General features: G+C 43.4%; 1 protein-coding gene across 1 annotated transcript in view; it reads right to left on the bottom strand.

Annotated features, from left to right (window-relative positions):
- Positions 1-19,134, bottom strand: part of INPP5B (inositol polyphosphate-5-phosphatase B) — a 60,688-nt gene that overhangs the window by 32,686 nt on the left and 8,868 nt on the right. Inside the window, exon 3 of the mRNA XM_018559608.1 lies at positions 4,667-4,757. Coding sequence (XP_018415110.1) covers positions 4,667-4,757 — 91 coding nt within the window. The remainder of the gene's footprint in view (positions 1-4,666; positions 4,758-19,134) is intronic.

Here is a 19,134-nt window from a genome sequence, read left to right as displayed (position 1 = left end):
TATTTCACCCCCTCACACAAACAATAAGCTACAATTCCTCCCACTGACACCACAGATGGGGCACTATTCCTCCCAATGACAACTAAAATGGGAAACTAATCCTTCCGTTAAGACAAACATGGGACACTATTCTTTCCCTGACATTAACGTAGGGGGACCATTCTTTCCCTGACATTAACGTAGGGGCACTATTCTTTCCCTGACATTAACGTAGGGGCACTATTCTTTCCCTGACATTAACGTAGGGACACTATTCTTTCCCTGACATTAACGTTGGGGCACTATTCCTCCCACTGATACCATTGATGGGACACTATTCCTGCTACTGATACAGACAGGGTACTATTCCTCCATTCAACACGAATGATGTGGTACTGTTCCTTACAATGAGACCAGAGATGGGGCACAATTGCTTCTCATATTGACCACAGATGCTAGGTACTTTTTTACTTCCACTGACCACCAAACTTGGGGCATTTTGTACCACGACTGACCACCAAGCTTAAGGTCACAGTCTGTTCCCCAAAAGTCTAAAATAAATTGCCCTTTGTTTACAGAGTTTGAGGACCCCTGGCAAAGATTGTAATACACACGTACCATGAATAATAATACAATAAGATGAATGAAATAAAGCATGATGCAGTTGAAAGCACAACAATTAGGATAGGTCAAACCATTTTATCATAGGGTCTTAAATGTCAGTGTGACATTTATTTGAGACCACATTGTTCTAGGGTTTTAGAGATGGGGTTCCTGTTGGAATCCAAAAGATTCAAAATCTAAATCTGGGGATCCCAAAGATTGAATTACCATCTATAGGCTGAATTACCAAACTACCCTACACTGTGTATCTAAAGCATGCTGCACAGTGGATAAAACAATTATTAAAAAAAATAATTGCTAGTTGATTTGGGTTTGTTTTTTTTAGATGGCCTTCCACAAGCTTTATATAACCAGTTTATTGGCATCAAACAAACTTAAAAAGTATTGGAATACATCCTAAACGTAGACCTTAAACATAGTTATATGTAACAAGATAACTGGGTCTATTCTACAATCATGATTATTATTATTATATTATTATACAGGATTTATATAGCGCCAACAGTTTGCGCAGCGCTTTACAATATAAGGAAGACATTACAATCACAATACAAATTAAGACAAGATGGTAAGGAGGGCCCTGCACGTGAGGGCTTACAATCTAAAAGGGAGGGAGAAGTGATACATGAGGAGGTAGCTGTATGTGGATGAATTGTTTATTGAATTGAACGTGGTGGTTCAGTGGTTGGAGTGAACGTGGGGACGGAAGGTCCGTACGTAGGAAAAGTAGGGTTCCTATAGGAAAGTGGGGGAGGGAGGGGGGGAGGGGAAATCCTATAGGAACCCTACTTTTCTTACGTACGGACCTTCCGTCCCCACGTTCACTCCACATTTGTACACACTGAATAGTAATCGGGACAAACATTTCCTACACCCAGCTTTATTGCCAGTGGGAATTCCAAAGAACAAACACTAAGAAACTAAAAACAAATATAATCCAAGCAACATGGATCATATAGATAAAATGTAGAGAAGGACTGTTGGCTGACATCGAGAATACAGTTCATACCCGACTAGATACCATTGAATAGAGAGACTAAAAATACAGTGTTTTTCAACATCTCACTTTAGAATAAACTACTCCAGGTGACTGTGGCTGGACGATTTGGTGCCGTGTGTCTCTCTCTCCCTATATGACCCCGGGGTCCCAGGCGTGACAAACCAGGGAGGCTGTGGAGCTAACGGTGGGGTCATCCGCCGCTCGCCCCCCTTTTTTGGCTTTCCGGGTACTTCTCCTGCATATCGCAAATCAACCCTGCATGGTGAGTAGTGGAGACTTAGATGTCCTCAGAATAACTACATATGATACATCTGCTCCAGATGGGGCTACACATGGAAATATGACATTATATGAATCATAGATGTAGACATATGAATTAAGGAATGTTGGATGTAATGTTGGTCTAAATGAAGACAATTTTCTTAATAATAGGTCCATCTTCAGTGGGCCCCCTGATGAAGCCAATGGCGAAACGCGTCGGGGCCTATTAAGATAAGCTACGCCTAGGATAATATTTTGTTATACACTAATGTAACCATACTTGGACAATATTGAATAACCTCATGATATGTCGGACCAAATGAATTTTAGAAACATACAAGCAATGTATATTTAAACATATGCTCTGCAGGGATCTGTTTTGTTCTATTATGTTTGTTTTAAATCATGAATGTATGTATAATAGTAATTAACATAAATACATTTTGAAATATTATTTTAACATATCTCTCCCTTCCAAAAACCCTTCTATTTCCTCAATTTGTCTTGTAAAGCCTTAAAGTGATATTCGTTTTCAGGAGTCCCTCCAGCGCTGGTGCCGCGCTGTGATCCAGCGCTGACTGCTGCGTCTCCTGTGTCCCACAGTGTCTGTGCGGGTGCACGCTGCCGGGCTGCGTGCATTGACTTATACTGTGTCTCTCCTCTTCTTCCATCCGAAGATCTCTACTGCGCATGCGCCCGCCCCATGATCCTTTGTGACCGCCCGAGAATCTTTAGATTTTCGGACTGGAGCGCGTGGCGGAGACACAGGAAAGTTTTAACCTTTTTGGTAACTTTTGTTTTTATTTAGATTTTTGCATATATTTACTGCTTGCTAGAAGTAGGTACAGTGAGGGAAATTATTATTTGATCCCCTGCAGATTTTGTAAGTTTGCCCACTCACAAAGAAATTAAAAGGTCTCTAATTTTTTATCATAGGTGTATTTTAAACGATAGAGACAGAATATCAACCAAAAATCCAGAAAAAAAACATGGTACAAATGTTATATATTGAGTTGCAGTTCAGTGAGTAAAATAGGAATTTGATCCCCTACCAACCAGCAAAAATTGTTGTAGCAATTATTCGCAAATGGAAGGAATACAAAATAACCATCAATCGTCCTCGTTCTGGAGCTCCATGCAAGATTTCACCTCATAGGGTAATGATGAGCATGATGAGAAAAGTGAGGGATTAGCCCAGAACTACATGGGAGGAGCTTGTGAATGATCTCAAGGCAGTTAAGACCACAGTCACCAAACACACCATTGCTACAGCACCCGCAAGGTCCCCCTCCTCAAGAATGCACATGTACAGACACGTCTGAAGTTTGCCAATGAACATCCAAATGATTCAGAGAAGGATTGGGAGAAAGTGCTGCGGTCAGATGAGACCAAAATTGAGCTCTTTGGCATTAACTTGACTCACCACGTTTGGAGGAAGAAAAATGCTGACTATGACCCTAACAACACCATCCCTACAGTCAAGCACAGGAGGTGGAAACATTATGTTTTGGGGCTGTTTCTCTGCTAAAGGTACAGGCTGACTTTGCCGCATTGAGGGGCCAATGGACGGGGGCCATGTATTGTAAAATATTGGATGAGAACCTCCTTCCCTCAGCCAGAACACTGAAGATGGGTCGTGGATGGATCTTTCAGCATGACAATGACCCAAAACATACCGCCAGGGCAACAAAGCAGTGGCTCAAGAAGAAGCACATTAAGGTCATGAAGTAGTACCAGAGTCAATAAATTGATTGACTGAATCTGCTTTGGAGTGCAAGTGACTATTTTTTATTTATACTTTTTTTTGGAGGCATCCGTTGTTGCTATTGCACCCACCCTGCCATATTGGGTTTTTCCGGTCAGGAGTGTGTTGGGAGACATGGATTTTTAATTATACTTTAAGTCCCTGATGTGTATTAAAAACATGGTGCTAATTAAATGGTCAGACAACTGATTAAAAATGTCAACCACGCACAGCCCCAATCTAAACAGGGTGTACCTGTTAATTACTTTTGAGGATCCTTTATCTGATCAGAAGAGCAAAAGTCTACACAAATGCAAATACTGTATGCAAACTACCATACATATGCGAGTGGCTAACGTTTGCTTCTCAGCTAGTTCAAGAACTGAGAACACCAGCTCTGATCAAGAAGACAACCTCCGCTCATCCTTTTAATAGCAATTTGTCAAGCCTGCTGTACTTTACTATTTACTAAAAAAAAACATGCTTGCATAGTTTAAGGGCAAGAAATGCATTATTTTTTGTTTTGTTTTTAGAGCCGAAACAATATAAGTCAATACAATATAACAATAACTCTCACGGCTTATTCACACCAAGTGCGGAGCAGATGCAGAGCAGTTACAGAACGCATCAAAAATGCATCCAATGTATTCCAATGGTATTTTGGGCTCTAGTTCACACCACAGCGTTCAGTTCCAGAGCATGTGGAAAAACTGCAGCACGTCCTCTGCAACACACCAAAACGCATGCAAACGCCCTGAAAGCCCATTTTAGGCTAACAAAAAAAAGTTTTTTTTCTTTTTTAAAAAAAACAGGCTGGAACGTGTCAGAATCACAGCAAAACACATTGCATTGCATAGGCAGAAACTCATGCAGATCTGGTCTGGATTTGGTGTGAACAAGCCCTCATGGTGCAAATGAAGGAAACCAGCAATGGGCATAGTAAAGTAGCCCACAGCCACCAATCAGCAGCCATTGCTCCGACTGCCTAAAATTCAGAAATGCTGCTACTACAGGTCCTAATAAATACTGCATTCAATACCTGTCATGGTTACATTTACCTGTGAGCAGCTTTTGGTGATCGTGAGGGATCAAGTCTCTGTGCAGGCTTCAGCCACTGTCCATTCTGCTGGATGTGATTGGTATTGGGCACTGTTAAGAAATAAAGAATCTGTGACTCTGTTGCGAACATGATGGATCCTAATCTCATCTGAGACACTTTCTGTGAAATGCAGGATTATTTACCATGATAGCTCCACCTACTTCTCACACTGGCCAATGCACCAGAAGTAAACAATGTCAGCCACAAGTTAATTAAAAAGGTAACAAACTTAAATGCTCATTTGCATTTTCCTGCACACGGCAATTCATATGCATTCTAATTACAAAGTCATTGTCCAGCACATTGAGTTTAGGTTGTACAATTTACAAAAATCCCAAAATGATATAATATACATTGTTTGGTTTGCCCCATGCACTCACGTGGTCAGGTTTGGATAGTTTGACCTTCAAGTAAATCTAAAATATATATATATATATAGCGGCATGTGAAAAGAAAAAAAAAAGGAGTTAATGTTTATTCCTTATGCTGTCCACCGAATAATTGAGTTACATGGACAGACTATTCACAGGAATGAATAGAGTTCACAAGTAGAGTCTGGCTGGGAGACTTCTGAAGATGTGCAGCTACCAGCTAAAAGAGAAGTATTAGATATAGGGAAAAAGCATAACTGTTGAAAACATCTCATGAAATTGCTTTTGCCATCAGTGAGTGCTAATGTTTTAAAAACCTTTTTTCCTCTTTGAATGCCCAGGTTAATGCCACCTTACCCTATAAAAAAAATATATATATATATATATATTTATGAGCACAGGGGTTGCCCTGCTAAATTCCAAAAGGTTTGGGACCCATGGTTAGCCCATTCCGAGTCATGTAACCCGTTATGCGTATATGGGTGATGCGTTGTTTTTAAAGTGACACTAAACTCAGGAGTTAAACCTTAAAAATGCATTCAAGTACCTTAACTATTAACACAAATTTATCTTATTTGTGTATCACTCAGCTGTAGATTCTCAAATCATCTCTGAATTCATACTGACACTGTCATTCCTTCTGGAAGGTGACTACTTTTGTTCCCCATGTTTCCTGTGTGGGTTGTAAAGTAGCCACTGCTTCAAGATCACTTCCGTGATAGACTACAATCTCAATACAAATTAGTAAACTAAACGGGAGATTGTAGTCCATCATGGGAGCAAGCTTGGAGCGGTGTCTACTTTACAATACACACAGGGACCATGGGGAACAAAAAGTAGCCACCCTCCAGAAGGAAGGACAGTGTCAGCATGAATTAAGAGATGATTTGAGAATCCACAGCTGAGTGATACACAAATAACATACTTTAATGTATTTTTAAGGTTTAACTCCTGAGTTTAGTGTCACTTTAACTAGATGCCCTTGCGCTAATTTTTTTCCCCCTTCCTTACAATTGTTTCCTGACTCAGTTAATTATATGTATTATCTATTGCTTTCTGTTAGATTTAGACTCCAGTCACACATAGCGGTAGCGTTTTCGGTATGGAACGAAACCGCACAAATTAGAGGTGCACCGAAATAGAAATGTAAAAACCGAAACAAAAAACATTGTCAGGCCGAAACCGAATTTTTTTTTCACATTTTTTATACTGATCACTGAGTGTTTGCTCTCGCTCTCCTCTCTGACACATTGTCACAGGAGGCTGATCAAGCAGAGGAGAGTTCAGCCTCCTGTGATAGTGCGGGCTGCCTCCGCCCCCACACCGCTCTGCCGGACTGTGATAGGCGGCTGAGCGGTGTGGGAGGAGAGACACCGGCCACTCACAGCGCTCTCCTCTTGCAGTGCTCGGCCGTCACACTTTCTCTCCTCCCGGCTGGGACACAGAGCAGCGCCCAGCGGGGAGGAAAGAAACCTGGGATGCGCCGATGTATCGGCAGGAAAATGGCACTTTCGGCATTAAGCCAAAAGTGCCATTTTCGGCCGATATAATGGTGCATCCCTAGCACAAATATCTATATAGGTTGAACTCGATGGACTTGTGTCTTTTTTCAACCTATGCAACTATGTAAATGGTAACATACACGCGGAATCAGCGCGTCTGTGGCTACTACTATAGCCGTAACGGGTGGGATCCGCCCATAAAATCGTGCTCAGGCTAATTTGCAGGACGCGCGGTTTCATACCGCGAGGCCGCCACAATAGCCTGAACAATGCACACTGCAATGCATTAGTTTTTATGTTAAGCACGTTTCCATGCGGATTCATATGCGCGAATAACCACTCATGTGTGAATGGAGCCTTATACTATATCAGTTATACTGCATTATAACTAACTGCATGATGTAATGTTTTTTTAAAATACATTTTCTCCTTTTTGATAATGAAAAAAAACTTTTTTTCATTTTTCTCTGTATAGTCTGTAACTATACATAGGGGTTAATATATTTTCTAATTACATAGGCAAGCTCTGCTTTCTACCTGTTCACCATTGATACTATTATCTCACTGTAGATTTTCCAGACAGGGTCTGCCTGACTGAACTCAATAAAAGCTCTGCAGTCTCTAATTGTATAAAACATTAATTGAAAAAAAAAAATGCCTAATAGGAGTTAAAAATAACAATACAGCTTTCGCAATACTCTTGTTCTTCCTGACACTGTCACACAAACACCCTTTTTTTCATCCTGTTACTGCTGTTCTTCCAGGTTAAATGACATCCAGCTTCATTCAACCCACTTCCTGTGAGCCCAGGGTGTCATGTCACACTCAGAACTGCTGCATAGAACTGCATTCACATATTACAAGAGCTCCATTTTTTGTAGGAGGGAAGTAATGGCCTCTGGATCATCACACTAAAAACTTTTTAAAGAAGGACTAGGGGGGATGGGTGTTGTGTCCAAATCAAGTTGTGCTATAAATCAAGTAATGTAGCATTTTCTATTTATGATTCTTTAGCTGTACTGTTCCCTGTTAGGAAAGTAAAGTAAATCATGATGTGTATGTGTGATGTGTTGTCCCTGAGTGATGCACCAAATACAGTGAATTGTAGCAGCACAAAGATTCAGGATGGGTGGTTCCAGCTAGACAAAGGTGGGACAGGGTAGTTAGTAGATTGTTGAATTAATGGAATAATTTATAGCAACATCTACTTCCTTTTGTGATTCTGCAATGTATATAGCTCACAGGAAAAAGATCATTTGGGAACAGCAGGCTGTTAATTAATACATAAGGAAAATGCTATATTTCAAGAGAGGCATCCCATTCTTATTGTCCCATTCTGAAAATGTGAAAGTGTATTTCCACTTTAGCAGCCAAATTGGGATAACACCTATTTTATACACTGTCTGGCCAGAAAAAAAAAAGTCACACACCCTAATATTTCATTGGAGTGCCTTTGATTACAGCAGGCATTCACTGTGGCATTGTTTCGATAAGCTTATGCAATGTCACAACCTTTATTTCCATCCAGAGTTGCATTCATTTTTCACCAAGTTCTTGTAGTGATGATGTGAGAGTCAGACCACTGCATAAAGTCCTACTGAAAACATTTTCTTCATTTAAAAGGAGAAGTTAACACTGACAGGTTGGCTTTTTCATGAATTTAATTAATGTCTTTATGTCTCTTCTGTCACAAATGTATAATATCATAGTACACAGTCTCAGCACAAAGTAACACCCGTCTGCATGCATGGGAAGTAAGTCATCCCAGCAGGTTTCACTGTATGGCGGTGCAAAACCCTGCAAATGGGCCTTAAAAGAGGTCAGTGGTTCTCAACCTGTGTAACCTGAGGACCCAAATTTGTCCTTGGTCATTAAGTCGCGACCCAAGTCACACTGCAATGGAATACCCGACATTAGGGTACCGCACGTTCCGGTGTGGGCGTACGATCTGTGGGTGGAAGGTGACTTTGGGTTACCATTCAAATGAATGGCAATGCAACACACCAGAATGCAAGGTAGGTGAGATTGCATGGTACAGTGCGTTAATCGCAGGGTACTACAGTGTTTCCCCGAAAATATGACAGGGTTTTATATATTTTTTTTCCACGAAAAAAGACACTAGGTCTTATTTTCGGGGGATGTCTTATGTGTACCTGGCTGCAGCTGTCCGATCTCCACTCGTGCGTGCGGGTGGGCGTGCGTACGGGCAGGAGGGAGCTGCGGCAGCTCTCGGCTCCTATGCCGTCCAGGGAGCCAGACAGGTGGGCGTGCGGGGGGCGGGAGGGAGCTGCAGCCGCTCTCCGCTCTAATGCCATCTAGGGAGCCAGACAAGCAGGCGTGCGGGCGGGGCGGGAGCTGCGGCCGGTCTTTACATTTAAAATTCAGTTATATGTGTAGCTACCCCGAAAATAAGACTTAGCGCTACGTTAATTCTCCAACTTTCCCACAGGCAGCAACAAAACGATTACAAGAAACTAAAATGTACACAAAATCATTAGTTTGTATTTAGGTGGAAATCCCCTTTGAATGTACTGCAAACATGACCCATTTTTTTCTACCATAGTATGAAATCTTCTTTGATAAAATCCTTCCACATAATCAATGAAATGCTGTTGTATTAGCCTTCAAAACCACATAGTGACCAAGCCAATTGAAACTTGGAAGAAGCGATTGTTTATTTTCTTACAAGCATGCTAAATGTAACTTTCTTGTCAAGGATTTTCGTAATTTATACAAGAGACATGAAAGGGAGCAGAAAGTATTGCTCCACTAGAGAGTTGAAGGCTTCGCACAGACACAGTAACAGCTTTTTGGTATCTCACATGGTCTCTAAGAAGCATAAAACAGAAAGAAAGCCACAAAAGATGTTTTAGTAAACCTCAGGCTTATTTTCAAACACACCACAAACAGAAAACTGCAGTAGCACACAATATCCTCTTTTGCTGACACGGCTGATGTTCTACTTCTTTTAACAATGTTGTTGAAGTCTCCATGCAAAACAAATTAGCATGATGTAAATAATGTTATCAGTTTATTTTAGGGCCTGTGCCAAAGGGCTTTGGCCTTGCGTCATTTGCATATGCATATGTTTGCAATGCTTCTGAAATCATTCAGAAAATCACTGACAGGTGTATTTGGCCTGCAGTAAATCTCCTTCCCCCAGCAGTTTAGGTTTGCATTCCCATATACTTGTATAGGAATGCAAAACCTAACAAAAGCCCATCAACACAGGCTCTTAAAGAGGAACTCCAGGAATGTCAAAGTTAACCCTTGCAGTGGGGCTACCCCCACGCTGCAAGGCTTAAAAGGAGAACTATGGGGTTAAGGCTTTTCCCCATAGTTCTCCTAAGGGTAATGGGAGAACACAAACTAGCGTCCTCCCATCACCCTAGGCTCAGTATAGCGCGAGATACTGAGACGCCGCAGCTGAAGCGGATCCCGACAATTGTGCCGGTATACGCCCAGCTGCGTGACTGACAGCTGGCTCTGCCTATCTAGAGGCAGAGCCAGCTGTACCCGCCCCCCCCGTCCGTTCCGCCAGTCCGCCCTGGCGGATCGGAGGGGGGAATCCAGCCCCTCCCCTGTCACAGCAGAGAGCCGTGACAGGATCGAGAGGTGAGCGAACGCCGGTATGTGTTCGCTCACTTTCCGATCTACTGAGCCGACCTGTGACTGTCTCATTGTCACAGGTCGGCTAGAACTATGAGGTGAGTGAAAAGCACTCACCTCATAGTTCTCCTTTAAGTGCTCATTTTGGTCTAGGAGCTCAAATTAAAAAATATATATACCTCAGCTGATCTTCAATCTCACCTGGCTGCTAGACTGGTCCCCGCGGCCTCTTCTCCCCCAATCTAAGCCCCACTGATGTTATCACAGCTAATGCATTCACCTCATGGCTAACACATCCTCATGGCTGTATTAGCCATGAGGATGCTGAGGGATAAACCACAGCTGGAGTGCAGGGAGGGAGAGGTGAGCACTCATTGCAACAGGACCGCAGACCAGGTGCTCATATCTTCTGCATTCCAGCCCCTAGAGAAAAATGAGCAGTAAATCCCTGCAGTGCGGTTGGAGCTCCACTGCAAGGGTTAACTTTTTGCATTCCTGGAGTTCTTCTTCAATGTTTTAAAACCCCTTGTTTCTGTAATTAGTATTATATGTACATGGGGCAGCCATATTAGCCTATTACATACACAGGCTCTGCTTTCTACTTTGCAGTGGCTGATAACTTACCTGAAAAGGTAAAGGGGAATTGAACACAAAAAAAAAAGATCTGCTATGTTATAGGGAACATTTAAAATGTTAATTGTACCCAAGCATTGCCCTTAAAAAAAAATATATTGTCTGGAATTGCTCCCAGAAAATAGCAGTGTACTTCCTGACATAGGAGTGTGCCTAGGTACTCCTGTACCTACAGCCTCAAAGTTGTGTATCTGCAGTGAAAGATCTCAGGCACTGCTGCCTATGCATGATAGTCTAAGGAGATTTAGAGTAAGATTTGGTAATGTCATTACTGTGCTGCTCACTGTTCTCCTTGCTGGAGGCTTTGGCATGAGGAAGCAAAAGCTCTGCCTCTACTAAGGTGGCAGCCTCCACCTTGAGACACAAAGCAGTACAAGGGATGTTAAGGCAGTAATGGAGAAGGATTAGCTGCAAGGAGGCCACTTACTGCTGACTAGTCCTTCTCCCTGTGTCTGCCTTTTTTTGAACACGGCTTACAGAGTTCAGTTCCTCTTTAGGAAAGAGACAGTAGCTGCACTGAAAAGCTTCTTCTAGTGATTGAAGGGTTATTAAACCCTCACATGTTTTTGCATATATCTACTGCTAGCAAGAAAAACAAAAACAAAAAAACTTTCAAAGGGTTAATACTTACCTGTGTCTTCGCCGTGCGCACCCGTCCGAATATCTGAACATTTCTCGAGAGGCCGCAAAGGATCTTGGGGCGGGGGCGGGCGCAGTTCAGATGTTCGGCCGGGAGACGAGGAGAGACACATGGTAAGTCTATGGAGCAGCAAGCACCCACATGCAGACACCGGGGGACATGAGAGAAGAGGAGGAGCCAGCGCTGAATCAGAGACCCGCACCAACGCTGGAGGGACAGCTGAAAACTACACTAAAAAAGAAGATGATCCGATTAAGAGACATCATTTAAGGTAAGTTCTTACACTAACATTGGGGGGAGGAAAAAAGTAATTAGCCTTTAATGTCACTTTAATGTATACAACTATATATTTAATAGCATATGGAACATGGAGCACTGCAGCAACATTAATGTAAAAGTCATTTAAAAAGTACTTTGAGGTGAACACTGCAATAATAACTCACAATATGCACTCAGTAAAAATATACTATACCTTCATACCTTAAATGCTAGTCATAGACATTAGATTGTGGTCACTGAAATTTTGGAACTTTCATATAAACATTCTTTTGTACAAAAGGTCTTTCAATTAAAAGCAACAACCTTTGCTAATTAAAAGATCATTTGTGTCCAAATACATATGCACAGTACCAGATAATCATCCAGTGCCATTTAATTTAAATGAAGTATATGCATATTTTGTTCAAGACAAAGTCCACCTTTTGCAAAAAAATAATAATAAATGCACATACATCAATAAAAGAAAAAAAATGTGCATTTATTGATTTTTTGCATTGGAACCTGAAAAGCGTTACAACTGTAGACTCTTCTTCCCAGCCCCTGTCCGTAGCAAGGTATGGACATTCAGCAACATGGACAGGAGGAATTTTCAATGGACTACAAGTGCAAGGACATCACCGCTCTTGTACTCTATTGAAAACTAGGAGTCCCTCTACTACAGTGGAAGATGGGACTTTTAGTCTTGTGAAAAGATCTGTGAATGGATGACATGACTGTGTGGGCGAAGCCATGCACAGCTGAACAGATTTAAACTATATACAGAATTCCGAGGGGAGAAGAACCCCGGGATTCTGGTAAGGGGGGGCCGTTTGGGAGGTGTGGGGCTGGGGACGTGACCATGCATCACGTTAGACCCTGAATATGGTTGTAGCATGAAACATGTTCACAAACATTGAATTCATCTTTACAATGGGAAAAAAAAAATTAAGACATGAAAAGATGGAGAGCGGGCCAAAAATTCTACCTGACGGCTCAACTTGTCTAGTGATGTTCATCTTTAAAAAGATCATTTGTACTGACAATCATGATGAGCATTTGACTCAAAATTGCCTCCTTTTTTATTAGATTGCTAGGTAACGCTTAAAGTGACATTAAAATCAAAAATATTTTTGCCTCTCCCCAATGTTAATATTAGCACTTACCTTAAATGATGTTTCTTAATCCGATCTTCTTCTTCTTTCCTGTCCTTTTCATTTGTCCCTCCAGCGCTGCTGCTGGTCTCCGATCAAGCGTTGACTCCTCTGTTCTTGCTAGCAGTTCCTGTCCCACGGTGTCTGCATGCGGGTGCACGCCGCCCATAGACTTACCTTGTGTCTCTCCTCGTCTCCTAGACGAAAATCGGGACTGTGAATTTCCAGATTTTCGGACGGGAGCGTGCGGGGAAGACACAGGTAAGTTTAAACCGCTTTTAAAGCGTTTTTTTTTTTATATGAGGTGTCTGGGACCTTCCTATGGGGTGTTAAAGAGTACCAGAGACATTGGAAACGCTCATTATCATACAGGATGGCAATCTCTGTGTAGGTGAGGCCTGATCCCAGTACTTTATGTACTGTAATATATGCTAGTGTTCCTTCCAGGTGAGAAACACAAGGGTGTGAGTGATCTGCCTTAGGATGACTAGATATCTGGGCATGTGTCATTGTTTTGGAAACATGAGCGACACTGATAGCAATGTTACGTCTAATCTGCTGCTAGTTTTACTTTGTATAGCAAACCAGAATTTCCACTGGACTGACATGCTAAAAAAAAAGAAAAACCCTACAAGGGAAAATATCAAGTTGAAAGAGGTTCCAAGAACTATAATGCCCATTCTGGACCATCCAATGAATGCCATAACAGCTTACCATCTCTGGAGTCATTTAGATACTCCAACAAAAAAAGATGTCCATCACAAGGGAATTGTCAAAATACAAATATAGGAACCGTCACTACGGATTTGTTTTTGAAGAGGCAACTTCCACCATCACTCTCTTTCCATCACCTTTGGGAGTTGCTGACTTTAAAAAAAGAATATGTAGATCAGTTGACTGATCATTGACTCACTAAGTAGCAAAGATGACAGCCCGCAGCCTCCACCTTCAAAAACAACTCAACAATGGCAGCTCCCGGACTTCTATGCTGACAGGTTCCTTGTAAGGCTTGGCTGGTAAAGTTCTGCTATTGAAATTTTAGAGTGTATTAGTAAAGTGAATGTAAAAAATATATATAACTTGCCGTATACTTTGTATTTGTAAGGTGAAAGCAACCAGAAGAGAGAATGCATGTGTACATATGACAAATGGACCATTTACTATATGAAAAAAGCCAGTTAAGCTAACAAAACAATGGAAAAGCACAACAGACAAAGAGAGCAAACATATAAAGAACTACTATGGAAACTGCCAGAGTGGAAAGACCTATAAAATGAGAAAAATAAATACAAGCAACAAGCACTGCTGTCAACGACAAAAGCACTGCACATGTATTAAAAGCATGCTAGGAAAAAAAAATATTTAGCCAAAATACATGGGTTTGGTGCTTAAGTGCTTACTTTTCTGTACAGTGTTGGGTGTGCTTTAGGCAGCGTGAATCCAGTTTTTGATTTACATGTAACGTTGCAGTTATCTGAACAGGCAGATGGGATCTTATAAAAATGTGGGGTGTTTAATAAAGAAAGGAGCAGGAGGGTTTAACAAAGAGCTTGTACCACTCTTCTAAACTGAGAAAACGGAGCAGATCCTGCTTCTGGTTTACAAAGCGGGCACAAAACGATTTCCTTTAATTAGGAGCGATCTGCTCCGTTTTCTATGTCCTGTCTATGCCAGTCATGGCATAGAGAGCAGGACAGCTGGGATAGCTTATTCTGGGCTTCCTCTGCTTGCAGGGAGCAAGAGGGAGGAGGAAGGCTCTTAACATTGGGGGACAGTTATCAATTGGGCTGCATCATCAGCATCTTTTAAGCTGTCACATCCCTGATTTCTAGTGCATATAGTGACAGATTTATTATCCTAGTTCATGTTTCTTTCAAAAAAAGCCTTCCTAAGGGAAATGGTCTCAAAACTCTCTTACAATCGTTGCAAACCTCCTAATGAAGGGACCCTGCATGGTCCTGAAAATGTCGCTGTCAGCGTGGATGGAGGAATCTGTTATATTTTTTCGTTCAGCCCTAAAAGGTTGTATGAAAAAAATCTCTCCGTGTGTACCCAGCCTTAACACTTTTGGTAGTTCAATAGTATCTTTTATATTGGTACATCAAACCAAAAAAAGAGACAACTGAGGAAGAAAGAGGGACAGAGGGATTTGGTTCTAAAGAGGGACAGCCCTTACAAATCTAGGACAGTTGGGAGCTATGCCTTAAAGAAGTGAAAATCTTAACCCTTGCAGTGGGGTTACCCCCATACTGCAAGGGTTAGGTGCTCGTTTTGCCTAGGGAGTTAAAATACTCACCTAAACCATGATCCCGGCTGGCTCCTAGACATGTGCTTTAGCACTTTAGCATCCTCATGATCTATACACCACATTGGACATGATGACTTACAGGACCTTAGACCACTGGAGCGGAGGGGGAGCGAGGCTGAAGGGATCAGTCTAACTGCCAGTCAGGATTGCGGTGTGGGTGAGTATAACTTTGTTATTTTAACTCCCTAGACAAAGTGAGCACTGAGCCCTTGCAGTGCGTGTTGTAAAGTAGCCACTTCATATTTAGTTTACCAATTTGTATTGAGATTGTAGTCCATCATGGGAGCAAGCTTGAAGCAGTGGCTACTTTATAACACACACAGGACCACGGAGAGCAAAAGTAGCCACCCTCCAGAAGGAAGGACAGTGTCAGCACCAATTCAGAGATGATTTGAGGATCTACAGCTAAGTGATACCCACATAAGCCACATTTGTGTTGATAGTTAAGGTACTTGAATGTATTTTTAAGATTTAACTCCTGCGTTTAGTGTCACTTTAAGGCTTGCATGGAGTTCTTCTCTAATAGCAGACAATGTGTGCAGATAACTTTCCATCCACTGAATAGTTCTGTTTTCCCCACTACAGGAAACCTGTAAACGTCATCTGGTTTCCCCAGAGTCTACCAACATGCAAATAAACCCTAAGCATGTCATGCTTTCATGCACATTAAACACAGGAAGATGAAAAACGAAATCAATTCAGAGTAAAAGTATAAACTCAAGAGACTGTTGTCAAGCAAAGTCCCAGAAAGCATGCGATGCAAGGGCTCCAGGCACAGCAGGCTCACACACAACGTGCACGGATCATGCACTCAGCAGTGGAAGTCTAATCTTCTCCCAGATCAGAGAGGTCAGGATTGTTATTAGTTGTCACCCAGAACACAGTGTAATCAGTGACAGGCATACCGTGCACACAGTGTATACGAGCTCTTCTACAGGTATACACACACTGCGATCTCCTCCCTAAGATCAGCACACACATCATACCTCCTCCTCCTCCTCCTGCACTGCTCTCCGTGCCCCGAGCAGACATCTCCGAACCTCTTCCTGGATCTCTGACAGCGACCCCAGCTGCCTGTCAACTTGCGCTGCCACAGCAACCCCAAAGCCAAAAACCGGGGCGCCGCCCCCACCCTCTGCACCTAACCAATCAGCTCTGAGCGGGTGTGACCCGCGCTATCCCGGAACATACGCTTGCTTGTCTGGTGACGTCACGGAGATGTGACCGCCTTACTAGTTTCTGCCATTTTAATCAGCCAGATGACAGTCAATGAGAGTGTTTTACAAACACGTACAGAGTGAAATATTTCCAGGTGATTACAAACAATATCAGTGTATTCTTCACTGATACTGTGTTACACATACACACACGTTCATGTGAAAATGATCCATCCAATCTTGGAAGTCTGGTGAATCCACAAATTTCCAACATTTTAATGAGGAACCCCAAGGAATTTTAAGGAGGAACCGTGGCGTTCTTCCCTAAAATTCCCAACCAGACCCTTGATCCAAGCACAGGTCTTGCAGGGCCGGAAAGGAAGGAGGGGGGACGAGCAAGTTCACCCCCCTCCCTGCGATACTAGGCCACATGCCCTCGGCACTGGTAAGGGTGCTTATCCAGAGTCGCCCCTGGAAAAGCACCTTATCCCTATGCCGATGAGGACAAGGGCCTCTTCCCCACAAGCCCTGGGGCGTTGGTTGTGGGGGTATGGGCAGGCGAAATAAAAACTAAAACAAAAAATAAATAGAAATAATTAAAAAAAAAATTAAAATGACGACCGCCGTCCCGTTCCTGCGACGAACACCCGTCGCAGAATGGCATTTTGACAGATGCCGGATACATATAAACATCTGGGCGGAGCTAGCAGTGACAGCTAGCTCCGCCCAACTGTTTACAGTTGTAAAAGGGTGAGCCATGATTGGGCAGAGTCATCATGACTTTGCCCAATCATGGCTCTCACAGTTCTCTGTGCCCTGATTGGGCAAAGTCTTGCACCTGACCTGTAGTCAGGTGCAAGGCTTTAGCCAATCAGGGCCTTGTGCGGGGCGCTCGGCGGGAGAACAGCCCGCCGAACCCCCTGACAGTCCGCGTGTTCACCAAACACACAAACTGCCGATGCTCGAGTCAAACTCACGTTCAGCTCAAACATCGACCCCATCACTACTCCTCACGGTGTCCTGTATTTTTTCTTAATTCAGCCTAGCTGTGCAGACGAATCTTTGAATGAAAGTTCCATATGCCACCATGGCAGAGGGACACATTGACCTCAATGGAGCATAAGTGCGGTGATGTAACCACACTATTAGACCAATGATAATTTCCTCCAGACCCATACTGCCATACAAACGTGTAGCTGGGAGGAACAGTCAGCTGCATACACTGTTAGAATTTCAGCTGATTCATAGGAATCGGCCAAAATTCTTACAGTGGGTGGTCCTGGCGGCTCAATAAAAGTTGAATACTCGACTTTTGTCAAAAGAGCGGGGCTGAAATATTTTTGGCAAAACAGTGACTGCAGCTGCAGTCAGCGACGGACCTACTGCCGGTGCAGCCGAGATGGGGTTCAGAGATGACACCGGCCGCCGGATAGCATCGGATCGGTATCCGGCGGGCCCCCCCATCTCTGCGCCAGGAGTTTCTGATGATCACATTGGTATCCGGCGCCCGGCGGGCCCCCTCATCTCTGGGCCGAGAGGGTCGGGTGATCAGAGATGAGGGGGCCTGCCGGCCGCCGGATGCTGGGGAGGGAGTGTCCGGCAGGCACTTCAGGGGGCAGCCCTGGGCCTTGGCCGTGAGGACCCAGCAAACAGCTGCTTGAGTACACGGGCGCACTCTCTGAGATGGACACACACACTGGTGTGTTTTTCTGCAGCCTCCCTCACCAGAAAACAGCCAGAAGAGGTGAAGGTAAGTTATTAAATAAAATCATTATTTTTTTGTAGCCCAACTGATGGTATTTGTAGTGCTATATAGCAGGTCCCATTCTGCATTGCAGCAATGCAGAATATGACCCTCTATAGAGAACCACAAATCTCAGCTGTACTTTATACAGCAATGCTATTTTACCACCTTTTTTTTTTTTTCGTTTTTTTCGTGGTTGCTACAGGGGATGTGGGTTGGGGGGTTTGCGTTTTTTTGGGGGGGATTGGTGCGGGTGGCCCGAATAAAAATCTTGCACCAGGGCCCTCTTGCACCTTGAGCAGCTTTTCTCAACCCGGGTAAAGTGGCACCCTGGGGTGTCTTGTGCCTTCCTCAGGGGTGCCTTGGAATTTTTGCACATGGCGCAGGCAGACTGATTTGAACGGGGGTTCTTGATGTGAATGGGGAACTTTTGATGTGAAGGCTGGCTCCTAATGTAAAGGGGGGCTCTGATGTCAAAGGGAACCCCATTTGTGTGTGATTTTGCATGGGGTCCCCCTTAAAATACATACCAGGCCCCTATCTGGGAAAAGGGATCTGGTTTGGATTTTGGAGGGGGCCACACTTTTTACATTTCTACATTAACATTTAAAAATGCCATGACTGAAAAAGGCTGGAAAATGCTGGATTAGAGGATCACCAGGAAGCTTAGCCTGCACATTTAGGGCCAGTGCACACCTGGGCATGACCACGCGGCATTTGTGCACGATACTGCCACGCAGTCACAGAGTCACCTATCACCGATGATCACGCTGTGGGTGCCATTATTTTCTATTGGCACCCCAGTCGCGCCGGGCGGATCTCGCGGTTGCCCGCCACGATTCCACCCGTGCATCTGAACACGATAGCCGCGCGTCGCGAATCAAAAAAAAAGGTTCATGTACCTTTTTTCTGCAATTGCCACGCGGATGTACCCCATTGAAATCAATGGGGCCGTGCGGCAATCGCTGTCTGCAATTGTGCATCACCGCGTGAACCGGGGAAGTGCGTCCCGGATTGCTCAGGTCTGCACCGGCCCTAAATGATCGAATGTGGC

This window comes from Nanorana parkeri, unplaced genomic scaffold (genome assembly GCF_000935625.1).
Source record: "Nanorana parkeri isolate BGI_ZX_2015 unplaced genomic scaffold, ASM93562v1 scaffold406, whole genome shotgun sequence".
Classification (NCBI taxonomy): domain Eukaryota; kingdom Metazoa; phylum Chordata; class Amphibia; order Anura; family Dicroglossidae; genus Nanorana; species Nanorana parkeri.
This window is presented reverse-complemented; position numbering and strand designations above follow the sequence as displayed.